The sequence below is a fragment of the Panicum virgatum genome, chromosome 2K (assembly GCF_016808335.1).
Source record: "Panicum virgatum strain AP13 chromosome 2K, P.virgatum_v5, whole genome shotgun sequence".
Taxonomy (NCBI): domain Eukaryota; kingdom Viridiplantae; phylum Streptophyta; class Magnoliopsida; order Poales; family Poaceae; genus Panicum; species Panicum virgatum.
Genome location: NC_053137.1, coordinates 55,996,921 through 56,017,904, shown reverse-complemented (window position 1 = coordinate 56,017,904; position 20,984 = coordinate 55,996,921). Strand labels below are relative to the sequence as shown.

Here is a 20,984-nt window from a genome sequence, read left to right as displayed (position 1 = left end):
ATTAAATTGGATGGATGGGAGGAATATTTTTACAGTTCATAGCTCAAACATACTTAAAAAATTTAAATATCTATACTCTTATGTAAATTTTGAATGCTAAAACTATGAAGGAGTGAGTTGAAAAACTAAACTGATCTAATTTTCATAAGGGCCGATGTGCTTTTACGTATCGGATTGAACTCATAATATTGACAGAATTGATCAAGTCCATGGGGCAACCATCATCCCCATACTTTTGTTAGGCATTCACTAAACATTTTCTGTGTGACAAAATAACTTGTTGTCGCTGGCATGGTTTTCAGCTGTTGCTCCCCTTCTTCCCATGTGAAGGATGACTAAATTCGCCCCATAGTGAAAGGGTGACATGGAGGGAGTCGCTACTCCATTCATATGTGGTAAATGGAAGATGCAGCCCATGTTATGTTTTGTGTTGGTTGGTTTTTTCTCTTCTCTAACTTCTCATTTTCATTTCCTACCTTTTCTTTTTATATTACATTTCCTTTTCTCTTTCATTTTTGGGAATACTAATTTGTTTGTTTATTTCTTTCTCTCTTATTTCCTTTTTTATTTTTACATTTTGTTTATGTTCTAATTTTTGTTTAGTACACATATTTTATTTGTTGCAAAAATAATTTATTCATAATTGATACATTTGTTCTTCACACAGAACTATTTGGTTGTGTGGGGGTGTAATTTCGTTCATTTTTGTTGATTAATTTGTTCGTGGTGTTGACCATTGTGGATTAGTTTATTTGTGATGTCATCCAATATCATTAAATGTGATGTTTGATTTTATGTTTGTGGTATACTGCTGCTGCTGCTGTTGTTGTTGTTTGTGCATCGTCGTGTTTAATCTTTTATTTGTAGAAAATAAATATTTGTTTAAATATTTATTCGCTGGAGTCGAAATCAACTATTATATATATTAAAAATATTTACAAACACACTGAAATATAAACAATTAGGATATGTTTTGAAAATCATGTCATAAGAAATCAAATGATGCAATTAAAATTTTATTTGGATGTTTATTTTGAGATTTACAAGATTTTTTTGCAATCATTTTTATGTGGGTTGGTGTTATTAGTTTGCCCTTTTCTAACATGCATGCATGCATGCGCGAATATTTGATACACTCACGATCCATTCTTTCAGAGATTCTCCTCTATTTAGATTAGACTTCAGATCCACTATTGCAAGCATGTATGCTTAATACACCTGCTTCTTCCTTTTGCGGACCACAGTGTTCATGCTCTCCACTCTTTAGATGACATGCGGCAAATTTGCCACCTTCAGTGACGCATAATTGCGCATCCTCTACCGCCTTTCGCTCCTCACCGCACCTCTCATCCTCTCCTACCACACACTCTCTTCCTCCTCCCGCGCAGCAGGCGCTCTCGCCGTCCTCGTCGTGACCACCAGGGCGCTACTGCCGTGGAGCGCTGATCTGCCCGACGATGCTCGGTCTCTTCTCATGTCGGTATGAATTCCTGCTGCAAATACAATTTCTTTTTCTATACCATCAACACTTGATTCTAGGGCCTCCGATTATTTTTGCCCCAAATCGTAAACCGTGCTCCGTATGTGTTTGATTGATGCCCGGTGTTTACATTCTTCAAATTTTATGGGCACCAATTCATGTCAATCACACGAATGTTTTTCCCCAAAGTTGTCGCCACATAATGTGACGCCAATTCATTATTGTTCAGTTTTCACTATGCATTCAACTTTGTTTTTGTTAATGTGGTACTATGGAACAATCCTAAACTCGATCTATTATGTTTGTAAATGAATTCCTAATACCAATTCTAAGTGCACAACTATTGGTCGTGGCATGCCAAGTACTAAAAATCTTAAACCAAATAATTAGGAACGGTTAAGGGATACTAATAGTACAGTTTTTAGAGAGAATTGTAGTTTCACCAGCCTTGCGTTTCCATAGCTTAAATGGATTTGGTTCAAAACAGGAACTTGATCTAGTAAAGCCAAATATACAAATACACATACAACTGAGGATATTAATTGGGTTGGAAACTTAAATGCAATTGTTTTTCTGCTAAAAAAACTAAAATGGTTGTTGGGTAGGGAAAATCGGTAGTAATATCATGAAAGCAGTAATATCATAAAAGTGTGATTCCTAGTGAGCGCAAAGCAGTAATGGCATAAAAAGCATGATCATTATTAGTTTGCTTGTGCATTGTGCAAAACCTGAGATTCATAATCCCGGTCAAAAGAATTATTTCTTGTTGTGCTTTCTAGGTGTTGTCATATACTAACATAGAAGCTGACACATTTTTACATATGCAGAACGTGGGAAACTGTACAATGAAATGGAGAAAGAATTTGAAGGAAATGACCCCACTAAGGACTGCAGGCAGATTCTTTCAGCACCATCCTTGGGTTCTTTGCTTGCTGGTGCTTCTACTTATATTGTACAAGTACTTCTTTGGCTGGTTCACTCTCCTTGTGACCACATCACCAATCTTCCTAATTGCCGGCGTCTTTCTTGGAATCATCCTTGCTTATGGTGAACCAAACAATCCTGAAAAGGATCACATCTACAAAAAAATTGACAAAGCTCGGTGTCCGAATATACCTCTTCCAAAAATTCAATCAGAAGATAAAGTGGCCAAGCACAAAAATGGAGAAAAGAAAATTAGGAAGAGATGTCATGTTGCAGCTTCTTCTTCTGAACCAAGATCTAGTGAATCAGGTGGCTCAGATACTGACAACATCCCAATGCTACATGCATTTCATCATCTTAGGTCAGGTAGCAATTCATCACAGTCCTGTCAAGATGGCGACTCCAATGACAGCAGCATTGAAGATGAAATGGAGAATCATCAAGGAAATGGTGGGAAGTTACGCGAGGGAAAAGGACATGTTAAAGTTGTGGCATGGACCGCTGATGACCAGAAGAACATATTGAAAATTGGATGCTTGGAGATTGAGCGTAACCAAAGGTTGGAGACCTTAATTGCTAGGCGCCGAGCGAGAAAATACTCAGACAAAAACTTGATAGACTTTGGTAGCAGTGATTCCTTACCTACTGTTGAAGAGCTATCAAAGTTCAATGTTCAAATTCCTACTGTATTTGCTCCTAGGAGAAATCCATTTGATGTTCCTTACAATGAAGATAACTTCCCAGATTCTGCTCCATCTGCGCTGGTGGAAATAGGAAACCCATTCAATTTACCAAGCAAGCAAGAAAATGAGAGTAGTTCCTCTGGAGGAGAAAAATCAAGCTATGTGGAACCTATTCCTGTAGCATCGCATGTACAAAGGAGAGCACTGCTAAGGAGGCATGAGAGCTTCACCGAAGTTGCACCATTCCTCAATGACTTTTGGCAAGATGTACGGCCTTCCCGGTTCAAACCGTACTTCGTTACTGAAAAAATGGCTAATGAAGAAATTGTGGATCCAATTCTTGAAGGAGAAACTAGTGAAAAGAGCAACTCAAAGGCCAGTTCTGTTCAAGACTCGGATAGTACTTCTTCAGTTCCCGATCAAGAAAGCCAAAAGGATGTTTTGGAGGATTTATCAAACCAAAGGCAACAATCTTCATTTAGTCAAACAGAGGAACATGCACATATAGTTCGGCATGCGAGGGAGGTTTCTCTTGCTCTTGACATGGATCCGCCTGTACTAATTAGCGACTCCTCTGATGATGACATATCACTGTCTGGTGAACATACAAATGATTGGGTAGAAGCACCACAGAGTGATTTCAGTTTTTCATTGAATACATTATTAGATGATCCTCGTATGATGCAACACCATCAAGAAATAGATATAGCGAGCAATGGAATGCATCAGATGTCCCCACACTCAAACGATCTTGAGTTGACGTCGTCATCATCTGAAACCACTAATGATCCTTTTGAAGTGGATGACATTGAATTATCAGGTAACCTTGGAGAGAAGTATCTTTTTTTTTTCAGCTAGGGAATTGTATAATGACTCCCACATCTTATAAGTATTTTCCTACTTTCTAGCCAAGGAACCAGTGATAGTTGATGATACCCACATTCTTGATCCTGTTTATGATTCAAGTCCTTCAGGAAGCGAGAAGCCTGCACCTATTGGTTTAGGACTCGATGAAGTTGTTATGCAAGATGGTAACTAAAGACTGCAATAATTATTCAGTTCTGATTATGCCATACCATTACCATTCTTATTCCTAAAGTACAGAGTTAAACTTGTAGGTCGTGCTCGTACTCTTGATGCTGAAGCAAGCATCGAAGAAGAGGGTTCACCAACAAGAATGGAGGCTTCTTCTAGTGAGGTAGCTACACCTAGTTTGAGTTCTTTGGAGCGAAGCGAACTCAGGGAGAAAGAATACTATGAGATGAAGAAGTCTATGGTTGGCCATAACAAAGCCCATGAAAGTTTTGTCAGCCGCGATGATCCTCCAATGTCTGATATAAATTCTCGGCCAACTATTGGAGGTTCAACTAATGGTAAATCTTATTAATTAGGAATGTTTCTCCTGCACCATATTAAAGAAGTTAATGTGGACGAGAAACATTTATGCAAGGTTACGATAAATAGAGAATGAAAAGGTTCCTCAAATATCATAGTAGGTTTAAAATATCTATATTTTTGGCTTCTAAAAGGTGTTTCTCAATCATTAGTACACCACGAACAATAGAATAAATTAGTAGTGAGCACTATACCAAATACCCTGATAATAGACACACATGAGAAAATGTATTTTGTGATAAGAATTATAGCAGCAGCACTAAAAGAAAAATAAAAGTGTATTAAAGATGGATAATGATTAAGTACATTAAAGTCCAGCTGAATTGATGTTTATGATAGCAATTCAGCTGATAGCATGTGGTATGTTGTTAGGACACTAGCCAGGCACATTAGGATCCAACAGCATGGTTCATCTTGTCATGCCAAACACCTAAATTCAATACAAAAGATAAGCTCCACCACCACACTAAGCAACTACCTATGGTTACTTGTTCGAACAGGTTAATCTAGAAGCAATATCGTACCATCCTCCACAAATGCAGTTGCTGGTTTCTTTAAAAAAATGATGGTGGCAGCGACATCTGGATCTGGCCGAGCTTCTTCAGCAGCATATTTGCCGAGGAATCCGAGGGAGGGAAGATGTTCATTGTAGGAGATTTGTTAGTGCTTCAAAGTGACTAGACAATGTGTTGAATATGTATAGTGTAGATTTACTGAAAAGAAAAATGCAACACATTAGCATTAGGACTTCTCTGTAAAATGGCTAGATATGTTTTTTTTTGGTAGATCCATTTTTGGATTCCTTTTTTTTTATATATTTGTGAATACCTTCAAGAATTAGGACATGTCAGTTTTATGACCTGCTGTGCAATTGCTCTAGCATTTTAGTTTACCTGAGTGGTTGCTTTTCGGGGGCTGTCATCTCGTTGTTGCTCTTTCCCTTACTACGAGCTCATCTCGTGTTGTTGCTCCTTCCCTTACCACGAGCTTTTGCGCAACGGTGTTCCTCAGTATTGTCATTGTTCAAGGATGTATTTTCATTTTGTCTTAATCCAAACTTTTCTAACTTTAACCAACTTCATAAAAAAAATATGTTATTAACATGCAATACTAAATAAAATGCACTACCAAGACAGATTTCATGGTTGATGTATGTAATGAAACTAATTTGATGTTTGTAGATAGTGTATTTTACAATAAACTTTGTCGAAACTAGAGAAATAAACTTGTCTTCAAATAAACTAAAAGATCATACATCTTGGAACGAAGTTAATAGAATGTTTGTCTTCCAGATGCAGTGTGCTTTTTTTTTTTATGGAACATGAGGGGTTCCTCCCTATTAGTTACTAAAAAGTAGGCACGCACGCACTTTCCTTTTGGGCCGGTGTTAGGGCGAGGGCCCTGCAATTCTGGACCTGGCTGCTCCAGACATCAGCTTATCAAGGCCTGGGCCGTCCTCACTTGGTCTACGCGGTGAGAGACCGAGTGAGGACGGCTTCTCCCTCTGAGAAGTGGTCCCCACGCGTCTTAAACCCCCTCGTCACTTCGTCAGTTCGTCTCCTTTCCACGAAAGCGATGCCTCCCCTTCCCCACTGCCCGCCGGCCGCCGGCGCCGCCGTCACCGGAGCCGGCGCGGCACCGACGGCCGGCGCCCGCTCCGGCCGCTTCCCTCCTCATCCCCCCGCCGCCTCCCGTATCCACCTCCCCCGCCTGCTCCCGCCACCTTCCCTCTCTTCCTCCAGCACCCCCTCCAGCTCCTTCCCCAGCCCCGCCGCCTCCGCCCTCCACCCTTCCGATGAGGCACTGTCCGCCATGTCCCCGCGGGAGCAGACCTCCCTCCTCTCGCGGCAGCGCTTCTGGCGCCGCGCTCTGGACCTCTTCGATCGCCTGCGCGCGCTCCCCGGGTACGCCCCCAACCCCGTCCACGACGCCGTCCTCCTCCGCCACCTCGCCCGCGCGCGCCGGTGGGCCGAGCTCCGGCGCGTCTGGCTCGGGATGGCCCTCCCGCCCTCCAATCCGGCCTACGCGGCCCTCGCCGACGCGCTCGCCAAGGCCGGGTTGGCGCGGGGAGCCCTCCTGCTGCTCCGGCACATGCGCGCCCAGGGCGTCGCGCCCGACGAGGTCTCCATGAACACCTTCGTCCGCGTCCTCAAGGACAAGGGCCGCTACGCCGACGCGCTCGCCCTCTTCCGCAATTGGTGTGACGGCAGGTTCGAGGTTGACTTTCTTGATCTTGACGGCATCGCGATTGATTCCGACTGCCCGATGCAGTTCTTGCTTGCTGACATCTGTGACGACAACTTTGCTTCTGGTGCACTAGCCATTGATGGAGGTCCTAGGAAGCCGAAGCTTGTGGCAACGTATAACACGCTGATTGATCTGTATGGGAAGGCTGGGAGGCTGAAGGACGCGCTGGACATGTTTCTGGATATGCCGGCTCATGGGGTTATGCCAGACAAGTATACATTCAACACATTGATCAACATATTTGGGTTAGCTGGCAACACGGCACAGGCGGAGGCTCTGTTTGCCAGCATGGTAGTTAGGGGTATCAATCATGACACAAAGACATACAATGTGATGATGACTGTATTTGCATCAATTGGAGATTTAGATGGAGTTCTGAAGTACTACCGCCAAATTGGGAAGGCAGGGCTACATGTGGATGCTGTGAGCTCTAGGATTGTGCTGCAGGTGCTATGTAAGAGGAAGATGGTGCGTGAAGCAGAAGATGTGATTGAAGGGACTCTGAATTCAGGTGGTTCTGTTCATGAGCAGTCCCTGCCTGTTGTCATCAAGATGTATGTTGATCTAGGATTGCTTGATGAAGCAAACACATTCTTTGAGAGGCACTGCAGAGGTAAAGGGGTTTCATCCAAGAATTTTGCTGCCATGATAGATGCTTTTGCAGTAAAAGGTCTGTGGGAAGAAGCCGAGCATATTTTCTTGTCTAGAGGAGGAGATGGGAACAACAAGGACATAATCGAGTATAATGTGATGGTAAAGGCTTATGGTCGGGCAAAGCAGTATGATAGAGTTTCTTCTCTGCTTGAGAGCATGGAGGGGTATGGTGTTTCGCCAGATGAGTGCACATATAATTCCTTGATTCAAATGTTTTCTGTTGGTGGATTTCCACAGAGAGCTAAGAAACTATTAGGTAAAATGAAAGATGCAGGATTTGAACCGAAGTGTGAGACATACTCTGCTGTCATTAGAAGTTATTCCCACCATTGTTTGGTACCGGAGGCCATAAGCCTGTTCAATGAAATGAAGTCCTGTGGTGTTGAGCCAAATGTCATTGTTTATGGACTATTGATTGATATGTTTGCAGAGACAGGAAATGTTAAGGAAGCACTGCACTATAGTAATTTGTTGGAAGAATCTGGAATCTCTCCAAACCAGGTTGTTCTAACTTCTCTTATTAAAGCCTACAGCAAATACAATTGCTGGAAGGAAGCACAGAATTTGTATTCAAGGATGAATAACATGGATGGCGGCCCTGACATTATTGCCTCCAATGCCATGCTAAACCTTTATGCAAATCTGGGGATGGTCACTGAGGCAAAAGAAATCTTTGATAGCCTGAGGAGAAATAGCAACGCAGATGGTGTTTCATACACTACCATGGTATACCTTTACAAGGGTATGGGCTTGCTTAGTGAGTCCATTAAGGTTGCATGCGAATTACAGAAATCAGGCTTACTATCTGACTGTGCTTCATACAATGCTGTTATCTCTTGTTATGTGGCCAAGGGCAACCTTAGAGATTGTGCAGAGTTAGTGCAGGAAATGATTTTGGCTAACATCCCACCAGATGCCTCAACTTTTGGAATGATTTTTTCTCTACTACAGAACGGCCATGTTTCAGCAGAAGAAGTTTTACAGTTAGAGTCAGCATATAATGATGGCAAGAGTTCTGCCAAGCAAGCTATTCTTGCATTTTTGTTCTCCATAGCTGGCATGCATGCTGCTGCACTAGAGATTTGTGAGCAGTTATTGAGGCCTGAGTGGACAATTGATGCATGTGCATATAACGTTTGCTTCAAGGTCTATGCTTCCTGCGGGAAGGTGGAAAAACCTTTCAGTTTGTTTATGCAGATGAATAATTTAGGGCTCAAGCCGGATACAGTTACTTGCATCCATTTGGCAACTTGTTATGGGAAACCTGGAGTATCAGAAGGCCAAAGGACTAATGCTCTTCTTGAATACTCCAGAACTGATGAGTTTATGCCTTCACATAATGCACTGGTTGCATATATAGAAAGTGGAAAGAATAATGTTGCAGTTCAGTTAGTCAAGAAATGATATGTACCAAATATTTAGGATCAGCTTATACTTCACAAGGAAATGTTGATTTAGTGTTTAGGTTCTGAAACTGAAGCTAAAGTGCCTGGTGATCGGAAGTGAGTCAGGCTTGCTTCAAGATATAAAATGCCAGATAGAAGATTTGTGTGTATTTCTAATTACTAACCAGGATAGTGCTTAAAACCCTCGAAGCCTTACTGTTTGCTATATTTCTGTATTTTTGTATGGTTAACATTCTGATGTAAATATTCTAGCTTGTTTGCTTGTTAAGACCTAGATTATCATATTGACTGGAAAAAAAGTTTTTAGACAACAAGCTTAACTCTGGAGTCTGAGCCGTAGCTTTATTTATACAACTATATGTAGGGGCAATACAGTTTCCTGGTTGGTATCTGATACTACTTTCTGCCTTTATGGTCAATTTCTTGGTATCTGATGCTACCATGATCACCTGTTTGTCTGATTTGTTTTCTGGAGTTACAGTCATAATGAAATTCTGTTGATAATATGGTGTAATGATGAATCCAAACATTATTAGTTGGCGAGGGTCATTTTTTCAATATACATGCTTACAAGGATTCAATTTTGTTAAACTATCCTATCAACCGTGCCCCCACATGGGCTAGTTAGAATTAATATAAAAATTAAATTTATAGTTAATAATTGTAATTATCTATCACATGCTCTTTTTCATCTATTAAATATTTTAACGTACAATACTCTAAAGATACATACTCATCGTGATCTCGTTGTAATATGTTTAATTAGTAACAATATTTTTTTACTTTGTAGTACACCTCCGTGTCCATATGTATTTGCTATGTATTTAATTGAACCATCTGTTTAAGCTATGCGAACAACATAAAAATTGGAATTCTTATATATATCTTCCCCCATACATGACACACACACACACCATGGGTACTATTTTTATATAAGCAATAACATAATAATATTAATAATGATAGATATAGTAATTTAGAATTTTATATTGGCGCACTTTAATATTTTGTTATAATTATATAACTTAGACAATATTAGGGGCACCATGTTTCTTTAACTTTTAATAATGACAAAAATAGATAATTTACATACAAACTTAGGGGTTATTTGATACATACAAACTTAGGGGTTATTTGATATTATTTTTATAATAGCATATGTGGATAATTTGCATGAAGATTAGGGAGTTACTTTAGATTATTTTTTATAATAGCAAAGGTGGGTAATTTAGATATATGTTAGGGGTTATTTTAGTCTATTTTCATAGTAGCAGAGGTGGATAATTTATTAGAAAAAATAATAGATCCAATAGTTATTATGATTAGAGTCGTCGGATTCACTGCCAGATGTTTCTATTTTTTATGAGAATTTCTAGAATCTCTTATTTTTTAGAGTGTCCATCTTGGATCTTAGGTGGCTTTAGATGGATGCTTTATAAAGTCTCCCGTTAGTAATAGCAAGATTCTGTAGTTGTTTTCTTCATCTTTGGATGTCATCAGATAAATATGGTCAACATAATTTCACATTGTTAAACTCCATAGTTGCTTACTTTGTAATCATCAGACAGATTACGTCTTGGTAAGGGCAGGAAAGGAGGAAGTCTAAACTTTTTTTCTCCTATGGAGCCGACGAGATGAAAAAAGAAAAAGAAATATCGGCTACTTAAGGACATGTTACACGACGCTGCTATTGTTCAATATAATAATTTTATAATAATACAATTCTTTTGAGGGAGAAAGCAAAGTTTATTGATGTGTTTGCCCTTCTATTTTTGTTATCAGGAAAAACTTGCGTTCTTTTACCTTAGTGGTTCGGACATACTATGGCTAAGGCAGGAAAATGTTCAATAACTCACATGGTGCACTTGCATTTGAGAAAATTGCTTGTATCACCCTACTAACTTATCTCTTCCTTCCTTGGCCCTCCTTTTTCAGAGGTTCTTTATATGACACCTTAACTTCGTTTCTTCCCTTATTATGTGGTCCTTCCATCAGTTTTAATTTTACCCTTATTTGTATTTCTGTAACCAAACTGGTATTGGTACACGCATATTTCTGAACTTTTTGAAAAGAGAAGTACCCGCAACTCCTAGGGAAAACGTTCCCCTACTGTTCAGCTTGCATGCTTTCAGTTTATTCCGGCTTATTCTCTCTCATAGAACACAATATATCACACTTTTATAAAATCATGTTTAGCATTATATCATGAAAATATTACATATGAGCTTCATCATAGCAATATACGGACATATTTTTTTAGTAAAGGATAAAAGGTGCCTAAAATTTCCATATTGATCCTAATTTATAATTCTACCAACCCATTACCCCCCTCTCTCATAAAAGATTTGTCCATGCAAATCCATCTGTTTCAAGTTTTATGCCGTTGTTGTTGCCTTTTATTAGCAAGATGCCTTTTCCAGCATTGGTCATAACAAATGAATTAGGCATTTTGAATTATTTTCTTTGCAATATAATGGATCTTGGCATATATCTATGTTTACATTTTGTTTCAAGTTGTCTAATAAGATGTCTTTAAGACATGCTTTCAATGTTGTCTGTGATTGCGAATAAAACATCTAAAGTTATGCTACATTATAATAACTCCCTGTTAAAAGGAAGATCGAGGTAACTGCTTGTTCCTACTCTATTTTCCGATAGTAAAGTCTATATCGCCCCCCTTACAAAACCAGACATTCTACACCTCAAACTCTTAAATCCATTTGATTTAACCCCTCCCCCCTCCTGGGGACCAAATCCACATTGGTTCTCGCCAGAATAGTGTGGGTTCTCCTTTTTTCTCTCTCCAACTTTCATAGTAAGAAAAAATAGTTAAATAGGTCCAAAAATTATGAATTTTTTACAGAGGTAGAGTAGGTGATAGGAAAACTATTTAACTATTATTTTTAGTTGGAATGCAAAATTTTTTGAAATATAAATATTTGAATATGGTTAAAATTTAAGTTTCATTGAATTTTTAGGGCATCAAAACGTGCTCTAAAATTTACCAAATTTGAAACTGAAGGTTCATTTTGAACTTAGTTTACCATCTTAATTTTTTTATTTCACTCATGTTCCACAAAAAATTTCAAAACGTGCTCCAAAATTTACCAAATTTGAAATCTATGGTTTAATTTCAATTTAGTTTATCATGTTAATTTTATTTGACTGATGTTCCATAGCAATATTTTAATTTTTTGCATTCCAACTAAAAGCAATTATTAAAATAGTTTCCTTATCACCTACTCTAACTCTATAAAAAATTCATAATTTTTAAACCCATTTATCTGTTTGTTTTCTTGCTATGAAAGTTGAAGGGAGAGAGAAAGAGAAAAAAAAAAGAAAAACCGCTTTGCTGTGGCCAAAGCCTGGGTGGCTTTGGTCCTTGGGGGTTAAATCAAACAGTTTCAAGAGCTCAGAGTGTAGAATGTTTGATTTTGGAGTTAAGAGTTTTTTTAAACTCGGTGACAAGTTCAGGGGAGCAATATAGACTTTACTCATTTTCCGATACCTTCAATTCACATTGGCAGGAGGAAAATGCATGGGAAAGGTAGGACTAACCATTATGATAAGGAATTAGCTTAGCCAAAACTGAATCATACCAAGGTGAATAGGTGATAACATCTCTCTCTCTCCTTGGAGTACAAAAGAATTAATACATCAATACCAATAATGCTGATGAGATTAATGTCAGAAGCCTCTAATTAAGAACATCAGGGTTTTAATTTAAATTAACTCATGCAGCTAATCATGATTTGTCTCCTTTAACATATGTATATTCACCACAAATTATTAAGGTAACCAATCGAATACCAATAGTTACTAGTCAATTCATCGGTATAAGCAGCTTCTATACGGGGGCGTCCAGTAGTCCGGGCCATTGTTATCCTCCCTGTACACTTGGGGCGTGCATGAGACAGGTACCAAGCATAGGCCTCTACTTCGCAGGTCCATCTCAGCTTCCGACTTCTCCTTCCTATCCAACCCTCCCCATGCATTGTAGTCCTGATAAAATAGTGTGATGATCGTTAGAGCATAATTTAATAATGGTCACTTGCAAATTCTTTAAGAAAAAGTTTCGACGTAGGAATATTTCCGGCTTACGGTAAAATTCCAATAGTTCCAAACTTGCAACACATGTTACATATATAGTAACTTTCTATGCTATAAAATGCCAATATAACAACTATATTTTATCACATACGTAATCGCCCATTTTAAGGTGATTTGTCACCGAATTTTTTACTATACAACTCAACAGTGGAAAAGAGGCATGCATCTTTAATTAGTATTGTACCTTGCTACTACTTGTCTTCATGTACGGATCACTCAGCAACTGCAACAAACACCAGAAGGAGGGAGTCAGTTCAAAAAAACTCCCAAAACGCACAATGCGATTCAGAGAAAGTATTCCTCGTTTTATATCATGAAGTGATAGAGCCAAACTGCCAAAGGGGGTATAAGGGGGCCATGACCATGCATTCCATTACACAAAAGTAGGAGCACTACTAACATCCATGTTGTGCAAAATACGAGCAAAGCGTAACTTGCTGGGGCCCACTAGGAAGGGTATGAGTCGACATAGGCTTTGGAGGTAGGGCACGTGTCTTCTGGTGGTTGGCCGCGTTGCATCATATCGTTATTCCAGGCCCTCCCTGATCTTAAGGACTGGCTTTACCGAGCAAAATTTGGGCCCTTTTAAAAACATCCTTTTTGCCAATCAATAATGGCACTGGTCATATGTAGGTCATAAAAAGATTGTAAAAGTCTCTCCATCACAAAAAATTGCCGATGACTGAAAGCTTTGACACCCTTTCTCATCTATTATCTTATTATTTGGCCAACAAATGGAGCCTCTACGTTCGCTCTCAAAGCCTATAAATTTCCACATTAATCGGAAAAAATAGAAAAATAAAAATTACCCACCACTGCCATTACGATAAAAAATAGTCTAAAATACCCTATGTCTAATTAAAAATCACCCACCAATGCCATTATAAAAAATTAAATATAAAATATCATTTAGCTATGTATCATTTACAAATATATACTATTATTAAAAACAAAAACTAACAACAATCAATCAAAATAAAATGAAAATAAGAATAATTATCTGCATAATATTATTAAAGCTCAACAAATCAAATTGTTATTATAGGTAGATCATAGTTGAATTGTTTTAAGCAACAATAAGACATAATTTACGATAATGAACAGGATAATGTATGGTAAAAAAAATAGTATAACCTTTAAGTAAGAATACAACGACATGCAAATTTTTTAATTTTCAATACTAGCCGCGCAAATGCGCGGGCTATACGCCTAGTTGATTGAAGTCTTTAAGCAACGTATACATGCACTAAAAAGGGATAGTAGTACCAAAAAAGACTTGGGCTACTGGTGTAGAAAACAATTTTTAAAAAGTAAATATTCAGTGAATAATTCCTGGGAAAAAGTTAGTCTGTAGAAAGATAGATCGTGAACAATCCCTGGATTACAGAAGATAAATTTCTAAAAATAAACAATCACGATGTATCTTTCTATAACTCCCAGGGATTATTAGAAATAGAAGCTATTTGAAAAAAAAAGATCAATAATTAAGAGAACCAAGTTAAATATGAAGTAGAGTCAAAGTTGTTACCTGCACTTGTTCATGCAGCCACTTGATGTAATTTATCGCCTCGTACAGAACTGATGCCGTATCAGTCTGAGACGTATACACATAATAGGAGGTTGTAACAGATCAACATTGTCAATATATAGAGAAGAACTAACAATCCAATTACCCATGCACGCAGTACGAGATCGTGCATACCTTTCCAAATGGTGAAACGATCTGTTGCAGTGCAGTGATCTTGTCTCCTAACTTCACTTTCGGCACCTGCGATGCCTGTTAAACTAAGCAACATCAACATCTCGACCAATAATATGATAGATTGTGAGTATCTCGCTTGAACATTATATAATGTTAACTCTGGCATTCGAGCTAGTTTAATAATGTGTTACCCCCTAGTGTCCTAGTCTAATCAGTTAGTACTATAAAAACCGAGCTCTTTGATGAATCACATACTAATAATTTTAGTAATAACTAGATTTTGTTCCGACGACTCTAATTGCAGTTGCTTGCATTCAAGAAGAGCAAACAATACATAAAACTGATAGCAGGATCATATCTGGATCAAGATAAGCTTAATTTCCTTGGAAAAATCTGTTTCCTGTCAAAGATATCCGTATGGATCAGATCTAGTCAAATTCTAGAAAAATCCAAAAGACTGATTTGGACCTTGAGCATCAATTAGCAAGGTTAGGGATATATAGGTATACATTTCCGGAGTTCGCCTTTTAGTGGTCAAGGGAGTGGGTGGGCGATTGATGAGAGCATGAGACAAGTTTAAGGACCACACAAGTGAGTTTCGATCACTCGGTCCAAAATATATGTAATCTATTATCTTATTATTTAGCCAACAAACGGAGCCTCCACATTCGCTCTCAAGGTCTAGAAATTCCCACATTAATTGGAAAAAAAAAATTACCCACCACTGCCATTATGATAAAAATTAGCCTAAAATACCCCTGTGCCTAATTAAAAATCACCTACCAATGCCATTATAAAAAATTAAATATAAAATACCATTTAGATATGTATCAGTTACAAATATATACTATTAATATAAACTAAAGCTAACAACAATCAATCAAAATAAAATGAAAATAAGAATAATTATCTGCATAATATTATTAAAACTCAACAAATCAAATGTTATTATAGGTAGATCATAGTTGAATTGTTTTAATCAACAATAAGGCATAATTTACGATAATGAACAGGATGATGTATGGTAAAAAAAATAGTATAACTTTTAAATAAGGATACAATGACATGCAAATTTTTGAATTTTTAATACTAGCCGCGCAAATGCGCGGGCTATACGCTTAGTTATGTATATATAGGAAGATATATGCACGTGTCAATTAAATGGACAACAAGACCTGCATGGTTGCATGCCCAGTGTAGACATAGTAGTAGCTTGCTACGCGTGTGTACCTTGACAGAAGACGACGTGGGCGAGGAGGCCTCATTCTTGGACTTCTTGGTGTTCCCATCAGACCCCTGCTGCTCATCTGATCTCTTCTTCTTCCCCTCCGAGCTCCCCTTGCTGCCGCCGCCGCTACTCGTCTTCGCCTGAAGGAACGACAGGTACTCAGATCGATCGATCAGCGGATTGCTCGGGCACGCATGTCGTCACTTGCATTATATATAGCTGTACGTACGTCGATCGTCGATCTTACCGGCGACGAGATCTCCTGCCCTTGCTTCTTGTACTCCGCCTGCGCCTTCGGCGCTGAGGCCGCCGGCTGCTCCGGCTTTCCCAGCGGCGCTCCGCCGAAGGATATCAGGTCCGACAGGCTCCTCGCCGCTCCGGCATTGTTGCCCCACGGCACGTCCATGGCGGGGCCGGAGCCGTACATCCTGCTGCTGCTGAGCCCGAGCATGGAGCTGTACCCCGCGGGCCGGAGGAACTCCTGCTGGCCGCCGGCGCCGCCCGCTGCTTCCTGCAGCATCGCGCCGTGGCCGCCCATCTCGTGCTTGCAGAGGCCGCCCGAGTCCAGGAACAAGCCGGCCTTGGCGCCGCCGTGGCCCAAGCCGGCCACGGCGGCGTTATCGCATTCCGCGCCGGCGCCGGCACGATGCTGCGCGTCGCCGAGGCACGGGTTGGGAGGCGCGATGGACCAGTTGCTCACGAGGTCGGACAGGTTCGCCGTGAGCCGCTCCGGCGCGCCGGCCGCCGCGTGGTGGTGGTGCTGGTGCTGGTGCGCGAGCGCGGCGCCGTAGCCGGCGGAGCTCAGGTGCTTCTCCAGCGCGGCTGCCGTGAACTGGTGGTCCGGCCATCCGCCGCCGCCGTGGCTGCTGCCGTACTCCATCTTCTTGAGGTAGTCGCAAGCCGGCGGCTCGGCGAAGAGCTCCGGCGCGAGCGTCCTCGAGTTGAGCAGCTCGAGGAAGTTCTCGCTGTCGTCATGGGCGTCGTGCACGGCCTGCATGCTCCTCCCGACCTCGCCGCCGGCGCCCCTGATGAGGAGAGGGTGCAAAAGGTGAAACACAAGTTGCACTGATTGCACCGAACAACCCTTATGAGAGCTAATAATTTAGCATTGATGTTCATCTATCATTGTGCAATCGATTAAAGTAGACGAAAAACTTTGCTCCAAGTGAAGTACATGTGGAGAATGAACGCATAGCCGAAGAGAGATCAACTTTGGGAATTGGATTAAAGTACTAATAACACGGATGCTTGATATGGTTCCACTTTTTTGGTGATCCGTACCAAACATATCTTAATTAGTTATTAGTTGCTTCTATCTTCACAAAAAATAATTAATGGCTATTATATATATTTAGCTAGTTTGGCATTGTTATCTAGCTAGGTTCTACTACTTCTACCCAACCCTAGGTGGCAACAACTTTAACATACATGCATGTCCATCAAAGAAGAAATTCTATTCCAAGCAATCTCACTGCTGTTAATAAGTATGGGATATCTGTGTGCTAATTCCAACCCCAGTGGACTTGCATATATGCAAGTCTAGCTTGCTAACACTTTGCAGCAAGAACCTAGCCGGCAAGAGGTGGCTATGCTACAAGCGAGCCAAGAACCTTTGTAGCCAGAGAATCACAATACTTATGTGGTACACACGTAGCCCCTTTCCCCTCTATATCGCGCCGTTTCGAAACCGGAAAGCAGCCCCCTTTCTCCCTTTGCTTTGGTTCCTGATCCTTGTGCTTTATTGTACATATGATTTCTTTTAATTTCCCCTAGCTAGCTGGCCTGCCTGCCACTAGAAGCTACTACTGCACAAGTGCACAAGCTACTACTGCACAACTTTGCAGCACATACTATTCTTGTTCTGCTTTGTTCAAATTCTTTCAGCAATCTAGTAGCTTGTTGCTAGCTCGGAATTAAGCGAGATTCACTACTAGAAACGACGCCTTAGGCACCGGTTGAAGATGTGCTTAGACACCGGTTTTACAATCGGTACCCTCAAACCGAGACCATAGGCCTTAGTCTAGGACACCGGGTTTTTCACCCGATGCCTTAGACATCCATTGGTACCGGTTGGAAAGACCAACCGGTACCAAAGCATTTTTGGCAAACAAAAAAATAAAAGCAGGCATCCTGCTGCCGGCGCTCGGCCCCGAGCTCCTGCTGCCGGCGCTCGGGCCCGGAGCTTCACCTCGTCTCCGTGGCCGCTCTTGCTGCCGCGCTCCGAGCCGCTCGTGGCCGCCGCTCCTGCTGCCGCGCTCGGGCCCGGAGCTCCGCCGCCGAGATCCGCCCTCCTCCCTTGGCCGCCGATATCCGCCCTCCTCCCTTGGCCGCCGATATCCGCCCTCCTCCCTTGGCCGTCGCCGCTCCTGCTGCCGCGCTCGGGCCCGCTCCTCCCTTGTTCGTCGCCGCTCCTGCTGCCGCACTCCGAGCCGCTCGTGGCCACCGCTCCTGCTGCCGCGCTCGGGCCCGGAGCTCTGCCGCCGAGATCCGCCCTCCTCCCTTGGCCGTCGCCGCTCCTGCTGCCGCACTTGGGCCCGCTCCTCCCTTGGCCACCGCAGCGGCCACGCGCATGCTCCTCGCGCCCCATGGCGGCGGTGGCGGCCGGCTCCTGAGCGCCGCTCCCACGCCTCCCACGCCTTGAGGTGCGACACGACCCGGAGGAGGACCCGGTCGGGGAGGCCGCCTAGACGGTCGCCGCCGACGGGTGCGCCCTGTGCTTCTGCGCCGAACGGGCTACCTGCACCACGGCCCTCGCGCTCGCGGTGCGGCCCTCACGCTCCACCACGGCGGCGGGAGGATGTGGCCGTGTGCGAAGAGGTCATCGGCCGTGCGTGGAGGGAGTAGGGGAGGCCCGCCGCTCCGCCGTCGGGGGTAGGCCGCTCCTTGGCCCTGCCCCTCCGCCGCCGGCCCGTGCGCGGCGGCGAACTCCAGGAGGCGGCGCAGGTGCTCGCCGGTGCAGGGAGGAGGGGAGGGGGCGGAGAGGGGAGGGGTCGGAGCAAGGAGGGGCGGCGTGCGTGGGAGAGAGAGGGAGGAAGGAGAGAGAGTGACCGGGGAGAGAGATGAGAGCTCATCAGGTGCCGACAGTGAGAGACTTTAAAATTTCGCGAGTTGGGAGCACTGGTACCTAATGCATGCATTGGCATCGGGTCATGGCTTTACCCGGTGCTAATGTCTGCTCTAAAAGCACCGGGTCGTGCCATTACCCGGTGCCATTCATGCATAGTCTAATTGGAACCGGCTCATGATATTAACCGGTACCTTTGATATTGAATTGGTACCGGTTTCTGACGCGGCGCAACTTTTCGGCGCTTGGCGCATGCCAAAAGTACCGGCTATTGTTACAACCGGTACCAATGTCTAGTATCAGTACCGGTTGCAACATGAGCTGGTACTTTTGGCCTGAACCTTTGGCTTGTTTTCCAGTAGTGATTAATCGTAAACAAAATCGGTGTCACTAGCTTGCTAGACATGCGCAAAGATTATTCGGGAAATTAGATGCTAGAATCTAGGCAAAGTGAGGCCGCTTTGGAGGCGTTCGGACAAAGGGTAGTGGACGCATGCCGTCTTTTCATCACCCCCCTCCTCCTCCGAATCGAATATGCAAATCTTTGTAGTATTATTGATCTCGACATGCATGTGTTCGTGGGCACATACATACAATACATGCGTGTATATATGCGAGAGTATACGGATATATATATATACGTTTGTGCGCGCGTGTCGTGTCGTACTCACATGAGGACTTGGTTCCAGAGGTGGCTCTCGGCAGCGACGGCGGCGGCGGCGGCCTCGGCGCCGGGGACGGAGGAGTCCATGCTGAGGCCGGAGTGGTTGGTGGTGGAGGTGTTGGTGAAGGACGTCATGGTGGCGTTGGAGGCCGAGAGGTCGTCGTCGGCGCCGCCGGAGGACGTCGTGGTCCGGCCGTGGTGCTGCTGCGCGCGCGCGGGCGCCGGCGCCATCAGGGGCCAGCGCGCCGCCGCGGGCGCGGGCGGCCAGGCGCCGTATGCCGCCGGGTGCATATTGTCGCGCCACCAGGAGGCCGCGGCCGCGGCGGAGGACGTGGACGACGACGAGGAGGCCGACGGCGGGGGCGGCGGCGGCGAGCTGGCGACGGAGGCCTCGGAGCCCTCCTGCGCCATGCACCGCATGCGCGCGCGCGCGGGGCACGGCAGCTAGCTACCAGCAGCTCGTGCGGCAGGCTATGGCTGACGAGCTGATCGAGCTCCGCCTCTGATAGATCAGCTAGTGGTGGGGGAGATCGATAGGTGGATCGAGGAGAGGTGTGGGAGAAGGAATTTGGCCGTGCGTGGAGCGGAGGTGATGGGAGAGGACGGAGCAGAGCTTGTGGGCTGGGAGTCTGAGGCTAGCTTTTTAAAGGAGGAATGGATGGCTGCGTCGCGGTGACGTCAGGTGGCCTACCTAGCAGGGACCAGGGAGGGCTACTGTGGAAGAGTCCCTGTCTTTTGGCTTTGGACGTGTCTATCCTTTTCGACCAGGGGCTGGTGAGGAACGAGAGTACTCTATCCTGCTTGTGATGAGTGAATTGTCAACTGTGCGGTGTGATCGTGCGCATGGTCTTTGGATTGCAGGTACACGGGCGTCGAGTGTCGACGGAGAGTTGCCGTGGAGGAGCTTGGGCCGGGCGGTAGCTGTGGCGTCCATTCCTGGATCGAGGGCGCAAGCGGCGACGGAAGACGGGTTTCTTGGTTTGCGCCACAAAACCAAGCAGGCGGACAGTGGTTGAAGACGCCAAGTCGTGGAGGCACGGGCGTCGGTCTCGGGACTGACGGAGGCGACGGGCGTCGACGGCGTCTAGGGCCTCGCTGCGGGGTAGGAGATGACGGGCGTCGGGCGGCGTCTAGGGCCGTCAGAAGGCCGAGGCGGGAACGGCGTCTAGGGCCACGGCGTGGAGGCGGGAATCTTCCCGCGCGAGGAGTTTTGGCGGTTTTCTCAAAACCGGCCACCTACCCGGGTTTTACGGACCCTCCAAAACCGCGGACCGGAACTTCGTCGACGTGGCGGCATCGCAGCAAAGACTTCGAGTCGAAGAAAGAAACTCCGCCGTCGATTGAGTCTGTACAGCGGGCTGCTGCATACCCGACCGGTCTGACCGGTCTGGCTGCAGCAGCTGGGTATAAATACCCCCACTAGCCAG

At 43.8% G+C, this 20,984-nt stretch overlaps 3 protein-coding genes across 4 annotated transcripts; 2 read left to right on the top strand and 1 right to left on the bottom strand.

The window, feature by feature from the left end:
- The first annotated feature begins 1,359 nt into the window (after positions 1–1,359).
- Positions 1,360–5,391, top strand: LOC120696157. Its single transcript, XM_039979298.1, has 5 exons — positions 1,360–1,480; positions 2,308–3,907; positions 3,996–4,118; positions 4,206–4,460; positions 4,983–5,391. The coding sequence occupies exons 1-5, from the start codon at positions 1,475–1,477 to the stop codon at positions 4,985–4,987; spliced, it is 1,989 nt and encodes a 662-aa protein (XP_039835232.1). The 5' UTR covers positions 1,360–1,474; the 3' UTR covers positions 4,988–5,391.
- A 585-nt stretch (positions 5,392–5,976) lies between these two features.
- Positions 5,977–9,122, top strand: LOC120687648 (pentatricopeptide repeat-containing protein At1g73710-like). Its single transcript, XM_039969681.1, has one exon. The coding sequence runs from the start codon at positions 6,058–6,060 to the stop codon at positions 8,785–8,787; it is 2,730 nt and encodes a 909-aa protein (XP_039825615.1). The 5' UTR covers positions 5,977–6,057; the 3' UTR covers positions 8,788–9,122.
- A 3,240-nt stretch (positions 9,123–12,362) lies between these two features.
- On the bottom strand, positions 12,363–20,191 carry LOC120687632. 2 transcript variants are annotated; one of them, XM_039969663.1, is made up of 7 exons: positions 19,565–20,191; positions 16,059–16,854; positions 15,832–15,969; positions 14,602–14,676; positions 14,428–14,493; positions 13,084–13,122; positions 12,363–12,791 (listed from the first exon to the last, which is right to left on the bottom strand). In XM_039969663.1, exons 1-7 carry the CDS (start codon positions 19,975–19,977, stop codon positions 12,618–12,620), a joined length of 1,701 nt encoding a protein of 566 aa, XP_039825597.1. In that variant the 5' UTR covers positions 19,978–20,191; the 3' UTR covers positions 12,363–12,617. The 2 variants fall into 2 exon arrangements, with proteins under 2 accessions (XP_039825597.1, XP_039825606.1); XM_039969672.1 differs by having other exon boundaries at positions 16,077–16,854; positions 19,565–20,189.
- Positions 20,192–20,984: the final 793 nt, after the last annotated feature.

What these genes read in the sequence shown, in the direction of transcription:
- LOC120687648 (XM_039969681.1), top strand. Translation starts at nt 6,058, where the DNA reads ATGCCTCCCCTTCCCCACTGCCCGCCGGCCGCCGGCGCCGCCGTCACC.
- LOC120687632 (XM_039969663.1), bottom strand. Translation starts at nt 19,977, where the DNA reads ATGCGGTGCATGGCGCAGGAGGGCTCCGAGGCCTCCGTCGCCAGCTCG. An exon ending in GGCTGCATGAACAAGTGCAG is followed by an intron (nt 13,123 to 14,427) that starts GTAACAACTTTG and finishes TGTTTGTTGCAG; the next exon opens with TTGCTGAGTGATCCGTACAT. An exon ending in TGAAGACAAGTAGTAGCAAG is followed by an intron (nt 12,792 to 13,083) that starts GTACAATACTAA and finishes CTATTTTATCAG; the next exon opens with GACTACAATGCATGGGGAGG.
- LOC120696157 (XM_039979298.1), top strand. An exon ending in GGATGACATTGAATTATCAG is followed by an intron (nt 3,908 to 3,995) that starts GTAACCTTGGAG and finishes CCTACTTTCTAG; the next exon opens with CCAAGGAACCAGTGATAGTT. An exon ending in TGAAGTTGTTATGCAAGATG is followed by an intron (nt 4,119 to 4,205) that starts GTAACTAAAGAC and finishes TTAAACTTGTAG; the next exon opens with GTCGTGCTCGTACTCTTGAT.